The sequence below is a fragment of the Ipomoea triloba genome, chromosome 7, assembly GCF_003576645.1.
Source record: "Ipomoea triloba cultivar NCNSP0323 chromosome 7, ASM357664v1".
Lineage (NCBI taxonomy): Eukaryota > Viridiplantae > Streptophyta > Magnoliopsida > Solanales > Convolvulaceae > Ipomoea > Ipomoea triloba.
Window position 1 is genome coordinate 25,975,097 of NC_044922.1, and position 25,598 is coordinate 26,000,694.

Below are 25,598 nucleotides of genomic sequence, written 5' to 3' on the forward strand. Positions count from 1 at the left end.
TTTTTATTTTTCAAGTAATTTGTCTTGATCAAGTGGAATAGAAAGAAAAAAAAAATGAATAGGTCACTCAAAAACTAAATATGGACAATACAATAAAACAATGATTTCAAGCCAAATATGAAATATTTAAAAGTAATCTAGCTTACAATAATTAAGATTTCAAGACTAATTAAGATTATCTTGTGAAGCGTTTGGTTCAAGTTAATTAAGATTATATAGGTAGTGTGATTATGTAATGATATATCACCTCATATTTCGAGATAGTTTAATTACCTCTTTCATCTCAGGTAATTTAATATATAAGTGATGTGGTAAATACGATGACTTCTACAAATACGTATAAGTACTGAGGTCGGATCACGAAGGGATCCTCCTTTAATCTGCTTGTTGGTTTAAGGTTATGAGCTCGGGATTTAGATAAGGGTCGGAGGGTCCCGAGCTTAGGTATAGTGGATGAAGGTGCCAAAAGTCCCCTTCTCCTCGCTATAAATACGGTATTTATAGGGTAGGTGAGGGGCACATGCTGGGAGTCCGGCATGGCTGACGCGTGTCACGCATGCAGTGGCCAGTGGGTGGGCTCGAGAACTACGCCCTGCCGGCCATGCGTGATTCCTAACGGTCCCCTGAATGCCTGAACTAGTTGGGGAAGATCGTCCCGACCTTAACTGGTCAGGCCCAGTCTCTAAGTAGTAAGCACTATTGCAATTGTCATTTATCCCGGTTGTCACTACATAGTCGGGAATGACAAGCTAAATGGTCGGTGTAGGTCAGGAAGGGTTTCTTTTGGTACCCTGACCATCTACCGAGTATGTGTTCGTACGCACAAGGAGATATACTCGAAAAATATTCCCCATCAATAAGCATTAAAGTTACTCCATAATATTTTGATGAAGAAATATAAATGAAAATTCATATGTATATTGGCAAGTGTCCAGATTAATTATATAGTAGATTAAGCATATAATTTGTGTGACTCTCATAGTCTCATGGAAGCAGAACAGAAGCTCTGGAAACAGAATGTAATCAGAAACCCCTTTGTTTTTTTTTGGCATGAGAAACAATATAAGATTTGAAAATGGGACAAAATGAGTGGGAAATGAAACAGGCCAGGCCAGGCCATTTGGTTGCACTACAGAATTAGCTTCAATTCTTTACTGCTAAACCATTACTCCCTGCCAAGCTACTATATATTATCACCAATTTAATAATAATAAATGCATGCATATTGGAGTTGATGCCTCAAGTAATTTAAGTCAACCAAACCAGAAATCCATAAAACAAAATTATTTTTCACAATTCCTAACACATGGATGGACACACAAATTCACTATAATTATTCGCATTTCAAATCTTGATGCTAAGGGCATTCCAGATTGCCAGCATCCCACAATAATGCCTTTCTGACTCATTAATTTATTGCTAAATTAAATCCCACATTAACTTCCTCACCAGCCCTCTCTTACTTTGAATTTTTTTTTTTTGTTTTCTTGAAATTTTTTTTCAACTTTTTTATGTTTTCCTTCTCTCTGTAGTTTTGACTTTGCAGGTTTCTTTATGTAGTAAAAATTAAGTGAATCCACCTAGAGAGTCTTTATCACCATTGCATTTTCCTTTGCATTTATTGCTGCTACCTAGCTTAGCTTCCAGATTTTGAATCCCTTCTTCTTCTCTTCCCTTCTTCCCCATGCCTTGTTTAATCTGCACACAAATTCTCCTCCTTTCTTGATGATCCCAGCCTAAAAAACTTTTCCCAGTTTTTTTTCTTTGGTTTCTTGAGAAATCAAGGTCTGGGTATCTGCAAAATGGATGAAAAATCGTTTCTTTCACCATTTCATCAGCCAATTTTCCTCCCTCCGCCGCCGCCGCCGCTGCGCGGCGGCGGCGGCGGCGGCGGCGGGTTTAGCCTGAACAACAAGGTAAGCCCGAGTATACTTCTGATCATCATAATTCTTGCGATAATTTTCTTCATTTCCGGTCTGCTTCACCTGCTGGTTAGATATCTTTTAAGGCCTTCAAGTAGAGATCCAGATGAGGTTGATAATGTCACAGCTCTGCAAGGCCAATTACAGCAGCTTTTTCACCTCCATGATGCTGGGGTGGACCAGTCTTTCATTGATACCCTTCCAATTTTCAACTACAAAGCCATAATTGGTCTGAAAAACCAGAACCACTTTGATTGTGCAGTGTGTTTGTGTGAGTTTGAGGGGGAAGATAATCTCAGATTGCTCCCAAAATGCAGCCATGCCTTCCACATGGAGTGTATAGACACTTGGCTTTTGTCCCACTCCACTTGCCCTCTCTGCAGGGCTAGCCTCCTCCCTGATTACTCCATGGCTTCCCCTATAGTCCTGGTTCTTGAATCTGGGAGTGAGAGTTCAAGGGAAATGGGCCATCCTGAGAGGGAGGGTATTTTGGGGATTTCACAGAGATGTGGTGATGATGATGGTGATTTGCAGAAATCATGTGAGATTCTTCAAGAGAAGGGGGAGGGGGATCAAGAAAAAGTTGTGAAGGTGAAGCTTGGGAAGTTTAGGAATGTGGATTCTAGTGGGGAGGGGAGTAGTGATGGTGGGATTGATTCAAGAAGGTGTTTTTCTATGGGGTCATTTGCTTATATTATGGATGAGAATTCATCTCTTCATGTCCCTATTAGGATGAAGAAACAGGCCAGCAAGAAGAAGCCACTCACACCAGGCCACAGGGTTGCCCTGTCTGAGTGTGGTGGGTGTGATTCAAGAAGGGACTTCAATGGGTTTGAGGCTTTTAGGTTTTCTGAGATTCAAACTAGTGGTAGTGATGGGAATGAGATCACCACCAACAAGGTAGTTAAAGAAGGTAAAAGAGAGAGCTTTTCAATTTCCAAGATTTGGCTCCGGGGAAATAAGGACAACAACAACCCTAATTCCGCCGCCACGGAAGGGCGGCGTGCCGTCTCGTTCCGGTTCCCGGCGCACTCGGCCGTGGCGGGTGTGAAGACCAAGAGCGGCGGGGGCGACGGCGGGAGTGGCGCCTCATTCCGGTTCCCCGCGCACTCGGGCGTGGCGGGCACGAAGACCAAGAGCGGCGGGGGCGGGGGCGACGCCCCCGCCGGGAGTGGTGGTGCAAGTGTTTTCGAGATTGGCATTGATGGGTGGGGTGGTGGGGGGTGTGATGTGGAAAATGATGGCTCCTCCCATATTGTGAATTCTTCAGCAAATGCACCTTCTTTTGGGAGGAGAACTTTGATTTGGCTAATGGGAAGGCAAAACAAGGTTGTGCACTCTACATTCTCATCAAATGTCTAAGATTATTATTCCCCATTTCCCCCCACATTTGTTCCCTCAAGTAATTAGAGTGAAAAGAAAGGGGAAAAAATTGCACAACAAGTTAGAAATGTTAAAGGGTGTTTAGAATACAAATTAAAATTTTTTGGGTATTTGTATCAAAGTAATTATATTGTTTTTCTCATTGTTTTCTTTGTTCTTTCATCCTAATTCTTGCAAATCTTTGTGCTTTGCATTGGTTCTCTTTCTTTTCTCTGCTTTGGTACACTGAAATTAGTCAATTTTTTTTTTAGCAATTTTTTTTTTGAATACTACTAACTCTATTAGAATGCAGTATCTGTTCATAACTACTTTCTCAACCTATTGAAGTACAAGAGTTAGTACCCACCACCTCCCGTATAAAGGGAAGGGTTTGATGCCATTGGACCACAAGGTCCTTGGCCGAAATTAGTCAAATTAGTCACTATTCCCTTAATTTATTAGATAAAGATGTCCAACGGAAACAATTCCGTCTAATAAATTCACAACTTTATAGCACAAAATATCATTTAATGTAAACAAAATTAAGATATATGATTTAGTCAATGTATTAAGTATATTTTATTTCCACCACACAATTTGTTTTGATAAGAGTTGTTAGGTTGGTTGATAAATATAAGGGTGATTGTCAGAGAAAGGTAGATATTGGAATTCAAGAGGATAACCAATCTAATGATTCATTTGGGCTGCAAGTGTGAAAGATCTTGGAGTGGTAGGTTCAACAATTGAAAACACATGACTTCAACATACATGTGGTAAGCATGCTATAACAATTTTTTTTACCTTAAAATTTGCTAAACTAGTTCTGTATTATCTCATCTGATTAGTGACAAAACAGATCCGGATTTAGGAAGAAAGGGAGTGAGGTTCTGTTTTGTTTTGGGCAATTTTTAACCCTAGCTTGTAAATTTCAAAATTTTATATTTATTGAATCTTGTAGTTTTGTTTTGTTATTTATTTATTTATTTATGGAATTTAAATATAAACTTTAAAATAATATTTATAGACACACGCACTGAACACTTATATATAAATAAAATCAAATAAAATATATATATATATATATATATATATATATATATATATATATATATAGGGAAGGGCTCAGGTGCGGATATATCTTCCCCAGTTGTGTGGTACTCACCTTAAGCATTAAAACGACACACCTTAAGTACACAAACCACGCACCTTAAGTACGCCTTAGATTGGTTAAGCTAAGAACACAAATCACGCACCTAAAGTTTCTAAATGGTGCACCTTCAGTTGAGAACACATTGCGTACCTTAAGTACACAAACCACGCACCTTAAGAATACAAAACACACACCTAAGTTTCAACAACTCACGCACCTTAAGCATACATATCACGCACCTTAAGAAGGAAAAACAAGGCACCTTAAAAAGGAAAACCACGCACCTTAAGCATACAAATCACGCACCTTAAGAAGAAAATTACGCACCTAAAACCACCGCACAACTGCACGGGAGACATCCCACCGCACGGGAACTGAATTCTATATATATATATATATATATATATATATATATATATATATATATATAGAAATAGATTCAAGTGTAGTTGTCCTTCCCATGTGCAGTTGTGGGGTTGTATTTGCACCATCGATCTTACCTAAATCAACGTCCAGGATTCACAATGAATAAACAAAATGCGGTGGCAATTTGGTCTTTTTGCATCTAGGTCAAATTTAAGGTGCGTGATTTTTGTACTGTGTGGCTTAAGGTGCGTCAGTTGTTGAAAACTTAAGTGTGTCGATCTAAAGTTTTAGGTACGTGGTTTTCCTTCTTAAGGTGCTTGGTTTATTTGCTTAAGGTGCATCAGTTGTTGAAACTTAATTAAGATGCGTCGGGCCTCGGCCTAAAGTTTTAGGTGCGTGGTTTTCCTTCATAAGATGCGTGATTTGTATGCTTAAGGTGCGTCGGTTGTTGAAACTTAGGGTGCATGGTTTGTGTTATTAAGGTGCTTTGTTTGTGTGCTTAAGAAGTTTATGTGCGTGATTTGTGTACTTAAAGTACACTATTTTAATGCTTACGGTGCATCATTTTGTGTTAAATACAGAATCGCATGGGAGCCCTTCCCTATATATATATATATATTTATATGATCATGTGAAACAATTGCTTTAGGTGAGAAATATGATGAAATTATATCCGTAGATTGATTCCAAATCAAGGGTCCAAATTGGATATTTTTTATTTAAAAAAATGCGGTGGTATTATTGTAATTTTGTGTAAGTATATAAGTTAATTTTTTTTTGCCTTCCAGTTCACATTGTTATGGCATACAGTGCACATTTTTCCTTCTTCTAGTTCACATTGTTCTTTCTTCCAATGCACATTGTTCCTTATATGATAGCACATTGTTGTGCCATACAGTGCACATTGTTCCTTCTTCTAGTGCACATTTTTATGCCATACAAATTTCTTGGATTATTTGAAGACCCTCGTTGTCAACAAATTCTCACCAAGTAGTTAATATGATTGAATTCAAACTGTTTTTTATTTTTTATTCATGATATTAATAAAATATTTGGTAAATAAATATATACCATATTTTGTATTATAACCTTGATATTAAATTACAAAACAGTATAATAAGAACACAATCGACAATGTAGTGAATATAATTAATTAATAAATTTGAAGGTAAGGAATATTTGCATTGTAAAAAATAAAGATAATATAACTAATAAAATTATATTTTTTTAAATGCAAGAAAATTATTTTCAAGGTTCTTTATTTATAATCTTTGATGTTCAACTTTGAGTGCTATATATTTAATCGGGCTAATTATTTGACCAAAGATTATGTTAAATTTTATATTGTATTTTTTTAATACACTCTAACATATTCGTATGGAATATTCTGTTACTAAAGTTTATAGTAACATAACGTGGATTATTTAAGGGAAGAAAATAATATAATAGAGAGTAAGTAGGAAAGTTTAAAAGAAAATACTAAAATAAAAATAATCTGAACCATTCAATTTATCAAATAATTGGATGGACATTGGTCTAACTTTATTGGCTCTTATTAGTATATATATAAATGACGGGATCAAATTTATTTTTTTGAGTACTATTGACTCTGCTACAATGTAGTATAACTGTGACCACCATTTGGGAAAGCTACAATTATGTCGCTTTACCATAAGGTCTTTGACGATGGGATCAAATTTATTTTTTGAGTACTATTGGCTCTGTTATAATGTAATATATCTGTGACCTCCCATTTGGGAAAGTCATAGTTATGCCGCTTGACCACAAGGTCTTTGGCGACAAGATCAGATTTATAATTATTACACCTTTGAAAGTTTTCAATATTTATAAAACTAACTTTGTCATTTTTCAATAGCTTTCGTAGCTCAGTTGGTTAGAGCACCCGTTTAGTAAGCGGGAGGTCTTGAGTTCAAATCTCAATGAAAGCAAAATGATAGGATCAAATTTGTTTTTTTGAGTACTATTGACTCTATTACAATGTAGTATAACTGTGACCTCCCATTTGGAAAGCCACAGTTATGTCGTCGCTTGATTATAAGGTCTTTGGCGACGGGTCAAATTTATTTTTTGAGTATTATTGGTTATGTTACAATGTAATATATATGTGATCTCCCATTTGGGAAAGCCACAGTTATGCCGCTTGACCACAAGGTCTTAGGCGACGGGATCAAATTTATAATTATTACAAATTTGAAAGTTTTCAATATTTATAAAACTAACTTCATTATTTTTTAATAGCTTTTGTAGCTCAGTTGGTTAGAGCACCCGTTTAGTAAGCGGGAGGTCTTAAGTTCAAATCTCAATAAAAGTAAAATATGTAAGTGAATATATATAGATATATTATAAAACTAACTTCAATATTTTTTAGTAGCTTTCGTAGCTCAGTTGGTTAGAGTACCCGTTTAGTAAGTGGGAGGTCTTGAGTTCAAATCTCAACAAAAGCAAAATATGACTATATATATGTATGTATATAGATACATACAAATGAGGGGATCAAATTTGTAGTTTTTTTGAGTAGTACTATAACTCTGTTACAATGTAGTATAACTGTGACCTCCCATTTGGAAAAGCCACAGTTATGTCGCTTGACCATAAGGTTTTTGGCGATGGTGTCGAATTTATTTTTTGAGTACTATTGACTCTATTACAATGTAATATATCTGTGATCTCTCATTTGGGAAAGTCACAGTTATGCCGTTTGGCCATAAGATTTTAGGCGATGGGATCAAATTTATAACTATTACAAATTTGAAAGTTTTAAATATTATTAAAACTAACTTCATCATTTTCTAATAGCTTTCGTAGCTCAGTTGGTTAGAGCACTCGTTTAGTAAGCGGGAGGTCTTGAGTTCAAATCTCAACGAAAGCAAAATATATAAGAAAATGTATATATATTTGATATATACAAATGACGAGTTCAATTTTATTTTTGAGTACTATTGACTCTGTTACAATGTAGTATAACGGTGACCTCTCATTTGGAAAAGTCACAGTTATGCCGCTTGACCATAAGGTCTTTGGCGACGAGATCAAATGTATATTTTGAGTACTATTGACTCTGTTACAATGTAACATATCTGTGACTTGCTCTTGACAACAAGATTATTACAAATTTGAAAGTTTTCAATATTTATAAAACTAACTTTATTATTTTTCAATAGTTTTTGTAGTTCAATTGGTTAGAGCTCTTGTTTAATAGTTATGAGGTCTTGAGTTCAAATCTTAACATAAAAAAAATACTCTTTGATCTGTCATTTTTTCCTTATTTTTAGCTATGAATGGTTCAAATCAGTCATCACTTTTTACATGGGAACTTGTTTTCACTTGAACCATCTCCTATATAAGGAGAACCACTCCCAAAAGAGAACTAAGAACTAATCAGACAATCCATGTCCATCTAGATAGATCTAACAAATCAAAAGCAATTATAGAAAAAAAAATGCATTGACATTTTTGTAAATAATTCAAATTTTAAAGTACAATCAACAACACTATTGAGTGCAAGTAAGTAAAACTATAGCGTGCATATGATGAGAAGTTTAAAATTCTAAACCCAAAGCTAAACCATAAATATTGCACTCCTAAATAGTAAAAAGAATACCCAAAACCAAATTCGAAAAACTAAACCATAAATTTTAAAGGGTGAAATCTAAGTGCAATTAGCTTTCAAATTCGGTGCAATTAATGAGGTCTTTAGGTGCATGCACTTTATATTATTGTTGGATGTACTTTATATTGTTGCAATGTGCACTATAAATGCAAACTTTACCTATTAAACTATAAAGTCAAAGACCTTGTGGTCTAGTGGCACCCGGTGTCTCGGAATACATTCTCACATGGATGATGGGAATGGGTTCGAGCCTCAGTGGAGTCAATTGTTTGAGAAAGTAGCTATGAGCAGAGTCTACCAAAAAAAAAAAAAAAAACTATAAAGTCAACCATTAAACCATCACCACCTATACACATCAACACTCTATCTATTGTGTTGCTAAGTGGACCCCATAAGTAAAAAAAAAAAGTTCAAGTTATTTATGAAAATGTTTTCCTCTCTCCCTGCTTAGTTTCCATATTGATGGCTCTTGTTGGTTTCTATTTCTCTCTTACGTCAGGAGAGATATATATATAGGGAAAATTGCATCTTTGGTCCCTGAGCTATACCTAAGTTCCGACTTAGTCCCTGAGTTATGGCCGTATCCGAGTTTAGTCTCGCAGTTATTGACGAAGTGACGAGTTTTGTCCCTGACCGTTAAATTTGACGGAAAAATTTAAAAAAAAAATTTAGGGGTAAAGTAGGAAATTCACATTTTATTCTCTTTATTATATCAAAACCACTTTCACAAAATTATTTTTCACTTATCAGCCTCTTATTTCAAGATTTTTCAATTCTAAAAGCATTTCAATAACATAGTATGAATTATTAAGAACCTGGTTCTCGTACAACAAACTTAACACTTAGCGCAAACAAAGAAACTTTGATCATTGTCTTCAGGCGTGTGAAATACACTATCCTAACAATTTTTTATTTTCTTTATTGAGCAACAAATGTAATCAAACCAGAACTTTGGAAATACAAAATGATATCAAATTTCTCATGTTGCTTTTATTAGAAAATTCACAAACGAAATAACTTGAGATTTTTAGTATTTAAAAAATAATTATCAAGTGTTTATTTGTTTGTGCTAAGTTTTAAGTTTGGTATACGAGAACCAGGTTCCCAACATGTCATACTTCAATTATTAAAATACTTTTAGAATTGAAGAATCATGAAATAAGATGCTAAGAAGTGAAAAATAATGTTGTGAAAGTAGTTTTGATATAATAAAGAGAATAAAATGTGAATTTCATACTTTACCACTCAAATTTTAAATATTTTTTTAAAAAAAAATTTCGTCAAATTTAACAACCAGGGACTAAACTCGCATATAAGTGAGTGACTAAACTCGAATACGACTATAACTCAGGGACTGAATCGTCACTACCACTATTGCTCAGGGACGAAAGATGCAATTTTCCTATATATCCTAATAGTTCGAAGATCTAAGAACGTAGTAAATTTAGCGAATGGTCAACAGCTGAAGAGTTCAAAATTGAAGACTTGAAGACACAAAAGATACAAATACCTAATAATGAAAAGGCCGAATAGTTTTAGAATCGAACGGTTAAATGGCTCCGTAGAGTAAGGACTCACAAAAGGTAAATAGACCGAATAGTTGATTTAAGCCGCACGGTAATTCGGTAAACTTTAAGTCAAGGCATCCAATCCAAAAGGTTGTTTGAGGAGCTTATTGTAGTCAAAGTCATAAGACACCCCAAAGTTTAATCCAACAAGTGACATTCATAGTTACCATCTTGACAAGCTGCAGTACAATTCGCACAGTCACATTGTCCGTAAAGTGATTGAGCATATTCTAACCACATGGTTATCAAAGAGAATGTTACCAAGTTTTCAAGATAGATTTTTCAAAATTGGTCAAGATAAAATGCAAGCCAAGAATTCAGAATTTTAGGAACTAAAAAGTCAAGCAACGGTTAAAAATTATGACATGGACAACTTAACACGCTAAAATCACTGGTCATTATACAAGGGACAAAGACTACCCGTTTAAATTTTGCTTCCCCCAACGAAAAAATTAATAGAAGTCTATAAATACCTTCATTCAAATTAAATGGAATGAAGAGTTGGCCAATTTTTATACAAAATTTCTACAAGTAAAATTGCTTTCAAATACTTTCTAGCTGACCAGTGAGAGACAAAGCTTTAAATTTAAGATCAAGATCAAGAACTTTGCCATATTCAAGCTCATTCAACACCAAATGTACATTGTTGGAAAAATGAATGAAAAATTGAAATATTTTGATCATAATATAAAATTGGTGTTCCTGTGCGAGTGTTCAATTTGCACATGCTCAGAGCCAACCCTAACCAAAATACATTAATGTTTTTAAATATTCATTACACTATTTGTTACTCCGGTATTTCATAACCCAGTTGAAATGATTTTTCTTTTCTTTTCTTTTCTTTCTTTTTTTTCCTTTTAAAGCTAACTAATTAAATAATTCAAATTGTACAAAATTTGTTACAAATACAATTATCTTATTTTGTTTTCCCCGTTTATTTAGTCTATAACTATACAAAACTTCTCTATCATAGTATCATACAATGCAACTTCTACCTTGGAATTAAAAAACAGTTTCTGAAGACTAATGGATGAAGGCTTTGACCATCCAGGATATATGCCAACAAAAAATGAAAGGACACTTGCATTGTTTCCTCTGGTTTTAAATTAAAGTTCCACGGCAATGACTTACTAAAAGTGAAAATTTGGATGTGAATGGATAAGCAACATTAATATTTGACTTTGGCTTTAATTTTCCTTTAAAGTGGTTTAAGTACTTGACTTTTGGTTATTAGTGTGTGAGTTTCAAAATTGGTTGGTACATACTATATTTAACACTATACCTAACAATCTCTAGTTGTTTGATGACCATTATTACTCTTACTCCAAAGTTTTTTTGTTTTTTTTTTTTGGGAAATTCTTACAATTATTGTGCTCTAAAGTATCTTTCTTCCCAAAAGGTTGAATCTCCAACCCCAAGGCCAAGGGCCCCACGCCCCGACTTGACGGAGCATCTGAGAGGCAGGGCTGGATTTTAGGGCGTGCAACATGTGCGACCGCACAGGGCCCCAAAATTTTGGGGCCCGAGTCCAGCCCTAGCCTAATAGTTAATATATGTATTTGTGATTATATTGGTCCAAAATTAATTTTTTTTTACATTTTTCTTTTTGCAATTTTTCTTCAATTCGCAGTTTATTTATACTTTGATAGGGCCTCACTTAGTTATTAGTACAGGGCCCCGTAAATCAAAAAACCGGCCCTGCTGAGAGGAGGTAAATCATGGTAACTCAGGTGAACACAGAGGCTAGCTAGACCTTTATTTACTGGTCTGTTTTTCCAAACTCCACCCCCATGACCAACTGAGTTGTCCATGCGAACAAATAATTTATTGTGTTTGAAGTGAGATTTATTGAACCTTTAACCTCGTAGTTATTAATGAAAGTAAATTATTTTTGTTTTTCTTTTTTAATTCGAGAGTCGTAATTGTAGGGGTGGGAACCATTTTCTATTAATAAATATAGAGGTTTTTATAATGCATTTTAATATAATTGTTTAGAGTGCAATTTCTTTCATATTAGTCTACACTCGCATACATTATTTTTCAACATAGGCAAAACCTATTCCCATCTACTTTCTCAACATCATAGGGCACACTTAGAATATAATTAATCTCACATTCATTCATTAATTATTTTGAGTATGTAACTATACAAAATTATTCTACTCACGAGCATCTAAATATTCATAGAATATATTAAATCATTAGTAAATCCCACTTAAATTCATGGATAAAAATGGCTAATTATATTTTTGCCAATTTTCCAACTCTTATTTGGCCAAATTGAAACGTATTAACGAAACAAAATAGAAATAAGGGTATGTATTTAGTTGTGATGTCAATTGGGCTAGCCTGTTTAGTTTTGGACTAGCCCAATCGGATTGAGACTTATCGGTTCGAGCTTTTCGATTTCTTTTTTTCTTTTTGGGTTTAAAATTCATGACCCTAGTCTTAAAACTTCATATTGTCAGGTTTATCATGCATGCAGGCTCAACAAAAATTTTTGACATTTTCAAATTAACATTTTAAACTTTTAATTTTAATAAATTAGCGCATTTACGCAAATAAATATAAAGTTATACATTATTCAATCATTCTATACATCCATTTCCAAATTCTAACTAAAAATAATTAATATTACACTATAATATAATATACAGTTATAATAATTTTTTATTTTTCATTATTTATTCATAAAAAAAAATATTTCATTTTGTAATAAATTTATTATGAAGTAGTTTATTTATTAAAATTTTATTTAAAAATGAATTTTTTTAAAAAAAAAAAACAAAACAAAAATGAACTTACATATAAACTCGTATATTTTGTTTTACATTACTTTTGTAACAAATAATAGACTTAAGTGGCTATGAGGTTTAAAAAAAAAAAAAAAAAAGTGACTAGGACTATTGGGCTAGCATGTTCTTGCCACCAGACTTATTGAGTTGATTTTTATCAGACTAAATTTTTTTTTTTGCTCTAAACTTACAATTTTTGGTTAGGCAATTTGATTAATTTCGAGTTAAAATTGATATACTAGTATTCGGGTGGTTTGGCCAATTATAACCAATTGAAAATTGGAGAAAGAGAACCAATTAAAATTCTTAAGCATGATAATCGATCAAATCGACAACAATTTTACTATACAACCGATCCAAAACCAAATCTTTCATTTTTGACTAACATATAGACCATTTCAAAAGAATTGGACTTAAATGGGCTATAAGCATTGGGCCATACAATTCATATAACTTGGGTTGATAAACTATCGGTTATACATCTAAAACCATGTAGTAAGTTAATGTTTGAGGCAAATAATTATGTGGACCTTAGTGGCTTAGTCGGTCTACATCACGAGGTGAACTATTGATATATGTTTATTTTCAGTATAGTGTAAATTCATTTTTAGTATAATATACTATAGGCTCATTTTTAGGTAGTACATTTCTAGGAATGTTATTTCCATGACAAAATGATCAAAATAAACAATGGATTAGGTTTATTCCAAATAATGTTATTCCATTCTTGACCTATTCCATGAACCAAATATGTCATTATATTATAGTACAATAAAAATGAACTTGTAGTATACTAAAAAATGAACCAGAACTACCTCCAAAACTTACAATCCGTTTGGAAACCTGGAAAATATTTTTCGAAAAATGATTTCCAGAAAATGACTCATTTTCCAAAAAATATTGTAATTTTCTGGTGTTTTGTTGAATACAATAATAATAGTAATATGTGGTGGTGGCGGTGGTGGTGGTGTCCTGGTGATGGTGATGTTGTGGTGTGGTGGTCGTGGTGGTGATTGTTTAATTTGGTGGTTGTAGTGGTGGTAATAATAATAATAATATGAAAACTAATGTAAAAAAAAAAAAAAAAAAAAAGAAGAGATGAAAGAGAGAAAAATAAAGAATCCGGAAAATGTCATCCGACTAAAAAATTAGGAAGATATTTTTTTTAATTAGGCTTTTTTCTTCGATTAGAATAAATATTTTTCTTTGACTTCGTTTTCCTTGAGTACCCAAACACTAGAAATCCGGAAAATGACTTCTGGAAGTTATTTTCCAGGTTTTCAACTTTCAAACGGACTCATAGAGTAATTCCAACCAAAAGAAGTATCTACTACCTAATTAATAACATATGAATTACAATAAGTATTTAGATAATTATTTTTTTAAAAAGTGCAAAAATTAATTTTAATGCCAACTATAATGAACTTCTCATATATAATCTTGCATTGATATACTTTGAATTACTTATTTAAATACAAACATTGGGCATTACATACATCAATCACGCAATGCCCGTGTAAAAACTAGTTCTAAAAATAAGTTTGTATATTAATAGTCTACCTTGCAATGTAGAACATGTTCTATGATATACCTATGACATGTTTCTAGTTACCATTAGCAAGAAGTGATTGAACATTATTAGAGGTAAGATCGTTGGGCAACAGCTTGGAGAGACGAGTCTAATATCTTGCAATCGAAATGCGGCACTAACTGCTGCGTAAGCAGTAAGTATAAGAAAATAAAATTGTCTTTGCTATTAGCTATAGTTTTTGATTAGTAGTAAGCGGTTGATCTGAGAAAGATTATCTGAGGTACCAATTAAGCTGCTGGTCATTAAGGATGGGAATAAGTTGCAAAATCAGGATTTTGAGATTTGTGTAGTTGGTGATCACATGATCTGTTGTTGGATTGGGGTATGAATTAGATTCTAAGGTAATGCAAGTTGTAATGATAATGCTATCTGTTATTTCACAAGAAAGTGGAAAAGCACTATCATCTCATGTGTGGAACATGCTTGCATTAAAAAATGTGCTGCAAAAAGAGAAAATTGAAAGCAAGAGTTTGTTTGAATGCAATAGTACAAACAACAAACCTGTCTAACTTAATGGGTAGCTTAAATAGCAAGTAAGTTCTTTTTATGGAGAAAAATTTTAAAAGAACTCAGATTCAATTCCCACCAAACGACGCCTCTTGGAGCAAATTTGGATGGACACTGTAAATATTTTTTTAAATGCTATAAGTGTTAATTCATCGTCATGAATAGACACAAATAGTGTGTATGTATATATAATATGTAGGTTATAAAATACACACAAAGTCATAATATTATGCATCTCTATTATACGCATTTGTTGTATAACTAACGCCTAATATCACTTATAACAAATGTAAAAGGTCAATTATGTACTATTACATACCTGCTCAAAACATATTGAGCTTGACTATCATTGTATTTTTAAACATGAAGTTATAGAAATATTTATAGCTCGATTTATTCTGTCATCTTCTTAATTGTATATTTTTTACCGATCCCGTACTCAAGAAAGTCTTCATTTTCCTCCCAACTTGAGGAGACATGTTAAAGGAAATAATCATTATGTTGATTTTTTTTAAGAGAATCCCATGATTCAAGGGATGCTTATGGTGATCTTAGATATGCTTATAATTGTGTATATAAACTTTATACTACAAATCATTAAATACAAAGTGTATACTACGACTTCCAATATATATTCAAGAAAATCCAAATAATATTTTCTAATTTTATGTCATCAATATGCTACAACCAAGAATTTTTTGTTACATTTTCTTATTCAGTTTTTTGTTTTTTTTTTTGGACTACTCTATGATATCTTGATTTCGTTTAGTACTCCTATAAAAATTTGCATATAATGGTTTTTTTTTTGAATCTCGCGCTTCATCAATAAAAATTGAAACATAAAATTAGTAGTTCATACAACATCGTTTCACAAAGGAAGGGTTGAATTTCTCCAACTCTCAGTTTTCAACTAATGCTGTAATGCATAGTTTAAGACAAATGCAAAATCTTAAATGTATAAATTAAGATTAGAAGATGAGAAGGGACAATTAAAAAAAAAAAAAAAAGGAACAATATAAACACTGCAATTGCTAGTTTACATAATACATTGGATCTAAGCTCAGAAGGAATAGCCAAAAATAGAGAGGATGGGAGGTTTGAAACGGATAAGATTCAAAAACAAAAAACAAAATACACTAATAAAAAATACTAAGTCTTGCAAGGTCAAGAAAAAAAAAACATAACTAAAATTTAAAATAAATACACATCAAAAGCTCAGTCAGGATAGGACCATCAAGAATTTTATGTATTTGTGATTCTCGGCTCGCAATGATGCTGCTTAATCCACAGCATATCTGTCTCTTGACTCAACATAGTATGTATAGAATTGCCGTTTGATTTCATGATGGAAGAGGATTTTGATCAGCAGCCCCAAGAAGAATATAATTGAAACGCAGAAACGAAGATATTGCAAAGGTTTGATGTGCTGCGAAATGAAGTGATAGAAGTGGGCAAGAAATTGTGATGGTGAAGAGATGGATGGACATTTATATAGGGGTAGATAGAAATCAAAGTGTTGTCTTTAATACTGGGAAATAGTTTTTTACAATTAACAAAAGTTGACAATTCTGTACTGTAAGTCAGACTTGACGTTTAAACGCTCTTAATTATTCCATAATTCTTTTAAAATAGTCCACAAATTATAATCATATTTTAATAATTTATAATTATAAAATAAAAACTTTTTTCTATATTAAAGATAAAGACTACAAAATTAACTTTATGGTGTAACTTTTGAAATGAAGTAAAGTTAGTACTCTCTGTACTGTCTCTCATTTTATATGTCATGCTTATTCTTCAATTCATTGGTCAAATTAAATATTTTTTGACTTATTTTATTTAATAAATTTTAATTTAATTTTTTTGTGTTTAATAATATTTTTAATGTAATTTCTAAATATATAAATTTTATATGTTCAATAGACATATTGGAAATGGCCTAAAAATGAAGATCCGTGATATGGGGAGCCCATAACCCGAAACCCAAGAGCTCGTAACCCGGGGGATGTTCCGAGGAGGACGCGAGGGGCCCGAGCTAAGAGCAAGGGCCCCTGGCTAATAGCCACTCCTACTCTGGAGCCCGTCTTCGTGCCCAAAACAATGGACCTTGATTTAGTCACATAGCCCACCACATCCACATGGACCTTGACTTGGTCTCGCGACCCACCACGATCTTAAGAAGTGGTAGATTATTGTGTGGACCATAATAAAATGTACATTTTTAATGTACTAAATGTACATTATTTTTGTACTGAATGTACATTATTTTTATATTATAAAAATAATGTACATTCAGTACACAAATAATGTATATTTCTTGAATACAATGTACATTATTTTTATATTGAATGTATATTATTTGATAGTATGGTCCATAATAATTGTTAAGAAGTTTGTTGGGCTTTTTCCTGTATAAATGGACATTGTCTTGGCCTAGACATGTCGAATTTTACTACACTAATACTTGTAACACATTCAAGCATTAATACACAATTATTGATGTAGTTATATCGTCTTACTTTTTTTACCTTCATAATTTATGTGGACTTAATTTATTCGTTTTTACCGGACTCAATTAGTTCCATCAATACTAATCCTAAGTTTAATATTATGAAAAATTAATTTAAAAATAATTTAGTCCAGCCCTATTAACCGAATTAAAAACATAAAATAGGATGGAGGAAGAATATCTTGAAGTATAAGATATTCGGAAACAATTGAGGGAAACCTATAATTGTAGGATTTTTTACTATTTATAAAGTGGCTGGTGCATCCTATTTCACAGCTAAACTCTAAGCAATTTATCACAAATTAAATTTGCATTTTGTTCTTGGAATAGAATATATAAGGTAAAGGTTGTGGATAGTAATGTGATTGATTTTAGTTTTCATCTTGGGAAGAAAATGAATGAGTGGGAGATAGTAATGCGAGTGAAGGAACTGAGCTGAGCAGCCATGACTGGTGCTAATAAGAGCATCTATAGTCTAGTATAGCTGTACTGTGTGTCTGATCTCTTTCTTTCAATTCAGTCACACACTCACACATCTTTTACCGTGAGTTACCGCAATGTTTTTTTTAAACTATTAATAATTCTTGTTATATTTGTTTTATATTTTTTAAAAATATTTTCAATTCAAAAGAAATTTAAGTCCCACCACCTAATTCTTATATCATGGACCAGAGTTTATAGTGTATTATGGATCTTTATTCATGTGTATGTGATATTATGGATTAGGGTTCACACTAAACTATGGGTCTTAGTTCATGTGTATGTGTTTTGTGTTGTAACTTTTTGTGTCTTGTCTTACATGTTATGAATTTTTGTGTCTTAACTTTCTGTGTCTTGTATTATATATATGTTATAAATTTTTATGTCTTGTACTGTGAAATTTTGTGCATGTGAACCTTAATCCATGATATAAGTTACCCTTACCACCATTGAATTTTGAACTTATGACCATCCATTTGAATGATAAACGGAATGTCATTAAATTATATGGTAGGTACTGCAATGTTTAATTAAATATGAAAACTATAAGAAAGGAATATGCTATACATATATAGTACACCACAAGAAGCTGTTTCTGCTTATGCTTCTGATCCTGCATGGGGACTCCGCATATATGCATGCATTTTCCAATCTTTCAGTTTCAAATCACTGTTTTTTCTTATTCTCTGCACCGTTCCATTAAATCACTCAATTCTGGTATACATACACGCAGGCATGCTGCCCTATTGTTTCATTTTCTGTATGGAAAATAGTAGCTATAGCTCTAGCATTTTGCATTCAAAAAGTCTTGTTGAATACTGCATCAAAAGGTTTGTTGTAGACTTGTAGTAACAAATTATTCTTCACAAATTCAAGATAATGTTTATGCATTCCACAAAATTCTTTTATACGTTCTTTTATAAATCATACAAGTAAATTAATTTCAATAATACAAAAATTACTTAAATGCACTATTGCAAAGATCGGCCGCCTAGGCACTAGGCGCCCCTAAGCTGAGGCGAATTGCTCCATAGACGGCCGCCTAGCGCCTAACTTGGCCAACTAGGTCGAGTTGGCGGCCGTCTTGGCCGAGTTAGCTCGACCAACTCGGCAGAGTTAGCCGAGTTAACTCAGGGAGTCGGCCTTGTTAAATTTTTTTTATTATATTTATATATATTTAAATTTATTTATTTATATAAATAAGAGAAGTAAGATATATATATAGTATATATGTATATAATATAATATATGACATACACTCACACACATGTACTATTTTTTTGTTTTTATAGGTCGCTGCCTAGGCGTTAGGCGCTAGTCTACCAAGAATTTGTTGTTGTTGTTATTAATCATCTTATATGACAAGTATCTCTTGGACCTATTTGCATATTCAATCACCAAAAAAAATATAACATATTAAATTTAAAATTTTGTTGTTCAAAATTGTGTTCTTCAAAATGTAGGCAAATACGCTATATACACATCAAATTTAGATACTTGAGAGTTTTGAGAAAACATACTTGATTAAGGTTGGCCTAGAATGATTATTGCTCATGAACGACGTTCTCTGTTGACAGTAGTCAAGAATAATACACGTTACCATCTAAAAGGGAAGGTCATCCGTCATTAATTATTTTAGGTTAAAAATGGAGGGGTAATTTTGCCCTAAAATCCAAGGAATTAAAATCCCAATGGGAGTATGGGATTCTAATTCCATGAAAATGAGAGAATTGCAATTCTGTTGCCTTTGGAATTGCAACCAAACTAAGAAATTTAGTTGCCTTTGAAATTAGGTGGGAATTAAGTGGGAAGGGATTCAAATTCTCTCCAACCAAACGTCTTGTTATGAGTTTGGAAAATATTTAGAAGGGAAAATTCACTTTTCATATCTGTGTTATAAGGTAATTGTATGATTTGTCCCTATTTGTTGGTCATGCTCACTATTCGTCTCTAAGATATAATTGACGTTGCAAATTTTGTCCTTTTTCAAGCAAAACATTATGGACAAATTGTGCAACGTCAGCCATAGTTTAGGGCAAGAAGTGCGGACAACCTGTCAGAAAATATGACAAAATTTGCATTATGGATGAGAAGTAAGCATGGCCATCAAATAGTGACGAATCCTACAATTACCTTATAAATTAGGGACGAAAAAAATGTAATTTTCCCTATTTACAAAAAAAAAAAAAAAAAAAAACTAAGGATTTTTCAGAAATTTATTTATTGTTTATGATAACAAATAACAGTTTACAATATCACCAATATAAATTATGAAACAAAACTCAGATATTAATGAAAAATTTAAAAATAAGAATGTTTTTCATACAACGAAAAATATAAATAGGGAAATTATTGCGTAAATACACATTAATAAATATTATGTGTACATACAAATATACAATTCATTATACAATCATATAAAGAAATACAACTTATTATGATCTAAATCTACTCATAGAAAATTTAAAATTTACATCTCTTCATTTCTAAATATAATTTCATTAATTATTATTCATATGGTTGGAATTATAAAAATAAATAAAATACAATTATGAATAATTATCTTAATTATGTAAATTTAATTATAAATTTATCTAAATATGTATATAATTAGGGACTATACCATACAAAATTTTAATTTTAATTTTATATGCTATGAAAATACATACTTAATCAAATATATAAGAAGTCCAACTATATTATAATATTATACATTTTAATTTTAATATCTTTTTATTTTTAAATTTTTATTTAAATTCATTATAACATAAGAGTTAATTTTGAATTTAGCCCACTGACTAGCATTTATTTTCAATTTTAGTCATGACTTTTAAAGGTACCAAATTTAGTTTTTTTTTTTTTTTTTTTGAAGAGAAAGACTACTTAATGCATTAAATCATTAGAAAGACAATCAACAAGGAAAGGAGGAGGGGCATCAAACCACTCCCCGCAACCTGACACAGAAACGACCTCCCTAGCAATAGTATGGGCGGCGCGATTCGCAGATCGCTTAGCAAAACACAAGTGTACATCATTTATCATGGATGCAACTTCTTTAACATCAGAAATAATAAAACCAAAAGTAGAATTAAATGAGTTCTGACATAAAGCAAAATAAACTAATTGAGAGTCGGTCTCTGTATCAACACCTCCCATGCCTGTACCCTTTAACCAGCTAAGGGCTTCTCGAATGCAAACTGCATCGGCCTCTTTAACTCCATAACCGCCCGTAACACACATTCCTTTACATGCGAGGAAACGACCTTCATCGTCTCATAGTACCCAACCCAAGCCTGTTACATTATTTACTTTGTCCAGTGATGCATCGGTGTTTAGTTTTAGTCTACCTCCATTTGGTTTCTTCCAAACATCATCAACCAGAATGCCTTGAGTACTCGGATGTGGCTGCCCAATTTGCACCGCCTGCCAATTCGCCAATGTCATGAGGTTTGATTTAAAAACCATGCTATGAACATACGGCTGACCATTCCACACATTTTGATTTCTGCTGCCCCAAACACCCCAACATAGCATCACAAATTTGCAACGTAAATCCACATCAATATTTTTAAGTAAACCAAAGAACCAATCAAGGATGTTACCTTGCTCATGATGCAGTACAGGCAGCCCCAATCTAGATCATAACAAATTAATCTCTGGACATGAGCAAGTATCTGTTAACTCCAATTGGCTTCTTTCCCGGAGGTAAATCTGTTAACTCCCAGGTACCATTCTTTTCAATGGCACATATCTCCTCATTCATCGCCTTAAGCCAATGAGTTTCTGTAGCAGCCTCCTCAAAGGATAGAGGGTCACAATCTGCAAAAAGAGCAAATTGAACAATCAGGGGTTTTCTATGTTCCTGAATTGCACCAAAATTTGTTGAGTATGGGGCAGTTGTCAGAAAAAGGATATAAGACAAATATTACTCAGGGGTGTTGTACCATTGTAGATGCTAAGGGAGTTTTGATTGCAAAGGTAAATATGTCCCAAAATCGACTATTTCCTTTGAAAATCAATCATGCACTTCTTGCTTGCTTCAATTCTGAAATATGTGATGATAATTGGTTATGGCATATGCGATTTGGACATTTCTATTTCTCTGGATTAAATTATCTAGCGAAAAAGGAGCTTGTTTCTGATTTACCTGTTGTAAATGTCCCTGATTGTATTTGTGAGATTTGTTTGATTGGGAAGAAGCATAGAGATCCCTTCCCCGTGGGCAAGTCAAGGAGAGCCACAAAACAGTTGGAGATTATCCACTCAGACCTGTGTTCGTTGGAGGTTCCCTCACATGGAGGTTGTAAGTACTTTGTTACTTTCATTGATGATTTTAGTAGGAAAACATGGGTTTACTTTCTGAAGCAAAAGTCTGATGCATGTGATGTTTTCAAACAATTTAAGACTTTTGTTGAAAAGCAAAGTGGTTATGATATCAAAATCTTGAGAACTGATAGAGGTACAGAATATATTGCTTGTGATGATTTTTTGAAGGAGAAAGGTATTCAGCACCAGATGACAGCTAGCTACACTCCACAACAAAATGGAGTGGCTGAGAGGAAGAATAGATCAATCATGGATATGGTGAGGTGCATGCTGAAATCTAAAAATCTGCCTAAGCCTTTTTGGGCAGAGGCTGTTGCTTGTGCTGTCTATGTATTGAACAGGTGTCCAACTAAAAGTGTTCGTGATAAAACACCTGAAGAAGCTTGGAGTGGAAGAAAACCCTCTATCAGAAATCTCAAGGTTTTTGGATGTTTGGCATATGCACATGTGCCAGATCAATTGAGAAAGAAGTTGGATGATAAAGGAGAGAAGTGTATATTCATTGGTTATAGTGATGGTTCAAAGGCTTATAAACTATACAACCCTGAAACTAAAAAGGTTGTTATAAGTCGTGATGTCACTTTTGATGAATGTAGTGCTTGGGATTGGTTAGCTAAAGATGAAAGGTCAGCTGTTGTTCCTGTTGTTGACAATGTTGTTGATGAGCAACCGATTCCAGATAATGTCCAGTCTCCTTCGCAACCAGAGTCGTCTGTTCGACGATCTCAACGCGAGCGCCAATTACCAGCTCGCTTGCAGGATTATGTTGTGGGTCATGATAATGACCTGTCTGATGAAGAGATTGTTCAATTTGCTCTTTTTGCAGATTGTGACCCTCTATCCTTTGAGGAGGCTGCTACAGAAACTCATTGGCTTAAGGCGATGAATGAGGAGATACGTGCCATTGAAAAGAATGGTACCTGGGAGTTAACAGATTTACCTCCGGGAAAGAAGCCAATTGGAGTAAAGTGGGTCTACAGAATCAAATACAAGTCAAATGGAGAAATTGACCGTTTTAAAGCACGGTTGGTAGCAAAGGGCTACAAGCATAAACCAGGTATTGATTATTTTGAGGTTTTTGCTCCAGTAAGTAGACTTGATACAGTTCGAATGGTTATTTCTCTTGCTGCTCAAAATAATTGGAAATTGCATCAAATGGATGTCAAGTCTGCTTTTTTGAATGGTTTTCTTGAAGAAGAAATATATATTGAGCAACCTGCAGGATTTGTGCAGAAAGGGGAGGAATCTATTGAGCAACCTGCAGGATTTGTGCAGAAAGGGGAGGAATCTAAAGTTTACAGGTTGAGAATTGTGCAGAAAGGGGAGGAATCTAAAGTTTACAGGTTGAGAAAAGCTTTATATGGGGAGGAATCTAAAGTTTACAGGTTGAGAAAAGCTTTATATGGCTTAGAATCTAAAGTTTACAGGTTGAGAAAAGCTTTATATGGCTTAAAGCAGGCGCCTAACAGGTTGAGAAAAGCTTTATATGGCTTAAAGCAGGCGCCTAGGGCGTGGTATGGTTGCATTGACTCTTATTTTGTTGAAAGTGGTTTTATGAGATGCCCTCATGAACACACTTTGTATGTCAAATGCACTGATTCTGGTGATGTTGTTATAATCTGTCTGTATGTTGATGATTTGGTTTTTACTGGGAATAACTTGGAGTTGGAATACTCAGCAGATTCATGGAGGAACCAAAAGAATCACATTGGGCTGCAGCAAAGCGAATTCTGAGATATGTCAAAGGTACGAGTAATGATGGAATTTTTTACTCTACTAATGAAGTTGTGGAGCTTGCTGGATACACAGACAGTGATTGGGCTGGAGATGTTGAGACCAGAAAAAGCACATCAGGATATGCCTTCTATCTTGGTTCAGCCATATTTTCTTGGTCTTCAAAGAAGCAGCAGATTGTAGCACTTTCAACCGCAGAAGCAGAATATATTGCAGCAGCAAATTGTGCTACTCAGGCAATTTGGCTAAGAAGAATTTTGGAGTTCTTACAACACAAGCAGGAAGCACCTACAACTATTTTTTGTGACAACAAGTCTGCAATTTCGTTGTCCAAGAATCCTGTCTTTCATGGTCGCAGCAAACATATTGATATCAAGTATCACAAAATCAGAGAGTTGGTTGCTGAAAAGCAAATCAACATTGAGTATTGTTCGAGTGCATGTCAAGTTGCTGATATCTTTACGAAGCCGCTGAAGACGGAGACATTTCTCAAATTAAAGAAGGATATTGGGATGACCAATATATCCAACTTGGTTTAAAGGAGGCAATGTTATAATAATAATATTATTATAGTATTAAACCAAGTAATTAGTTTGTTAATTAGCTTGTTAATATGTTAATTAGAAAAGGTCATGCATGCAATACGTGGAATCATGGAATGTGGCCTTGATTGTAGGAAACATGCAGCATGCCTTAATTTTAGCATTTTTAAGTTGTCTTCCATTCACTATAAATAGTGTGTATGCATTTCAGTTCTAATCACCAATTCAAAGTATCATTCTTCAATTCCTCTTTCTCTCATTTATATATACGTGTGTTTATATATATAAATATATATATATATAGAGATATATATATTTATATATATATATATATATATTTAGATATATTATATTTAATATATCTAAGGGAGTAAAACAAAGTGTGAATCATTTTCTTCGATGAATTAAAGTATGTCATATAAGATGAAAATAGAAAACGGAGTAAAATATAAGACTATCTGTAACGTAATTCTTTGTATATCACCCATAGTCGCACACATTCTCTGTAGCTTGCTGTATCTCTATAAATGCCTGAATAAAAGCATTTAATGGCTATTTAATTTTTATTTTTTTTTGAAGAAGCTATTTAATTATTTATTCACTGTTTGGTCTTTATTTTCCTTCATCATGACGTCTGTGAAACCAAGGACTATCTCCTCTGGACCTCTGGTCTTTGAATTGTCTCGAAGAAATGAAGAATGCACATTATTTATCTTTTGGTGCATTTTAAATTCTATAAAATGATGTTTTTAATATAAAAAAAAAAGTAGTTTCAGTTATTTTAGATGGGTAAAACTCAGGTTTAAATGTAATCTTTTTAAAATAAAAATAGAAAAAGATAAAATATTTTTGAAAAGCTACTTGAAAATTGAGATGGTGTTTCAAAATAAGTTACGGAGTACTATTTTAAAGTTTCTTGTATTTATTAAACAAAGTTTATAATTTATTTGGTACTTAAATAAATTATAAATTATAAAATAAGTGTCAAGAACCTTGTGGTCCAGTGGCAAGAAGTTAGATGAAAATATCTATTTCTAAACTATAAAGAGGTGTCAAGATTGATTTTTTTTTCCTGTAAGCATATATTAGTTAGTATTGACTGTGATAAATATTTT

The 25,598-nt window shown here is 33.2% G+C and overlaps 1 protein-coding gene and 4 non-coding genes across 5 annotated transcripts; all 5 read left to right on the plus strand.

The window, feature by feature from the left end:
- The first annotated feature begins 1,522 nt into the window (after positions 1 to 1,522).
- On the plus strand, positions 1,523 to 3,455 carry LOC116024653 (RING-H2 finger protein ATL13-like). The gene has a single exon (XM_031265604.1). It carries the CDS (start codon positions 1,803 to 1,805, stop codon positions 3,282 to 3,284), a length of 1,482 nt encoding a protein of 493 aa, XP_031121464.1. The 5' UTR covers positions 1,523 to 1,802; the 3' UTR covers positions 3,285 to 3,455.
- A 3,220-nt stretch (positions 3,456 to 6,675) lies between these two features.
- TRNAT-AGU lies at positions 6,676 to 6,749 on the plus strand. Its single transcript has one exon. It is a non-coding gene; the product is annotated as a tRNA-Thr (tRNA).
- Positions 6,750 to 7,058: 309 nt separating this feature from the next.
- TRNAT-AGU lies at positions 7,059 to 7,132 on the plus strand. Its single transcript has one exon. It is a non-coding gene; the product is annotated as a tRNA-Thr (tRNA).
- Positions 7,133 to 7,191: 59 nt separating this feature from the next.
- Positions 7,192 to 7,265, plus strand: TRNAT-AGU. The gene has a single exon. It is a non-coding gene; the product is annotated as a tRNA-Thr (tRNA).
- A 351-nt stretch (positions 7,266 to 7,616) lies between these two features.
- On the plus strand, positions 7,617 to 7,690 carry TRNAT-AGU. The gene has a single exon. It is a non-coding gene; the product is annotated as a tRNA-Thr (tRNA).
- Positions 7,691 to 25,598: the final 17,908 nt, after the last annotated feature.

Bases quoted from the DNA above. Each gene is read 5' to 3' on its own strand.
- LOC116024653 (XM_031265604.1), top strand. From the start codon at position 1,803: ATGGATGAAAAATCGTTTCTTTCACCATTTCATCAGCCAATTTTCCTC.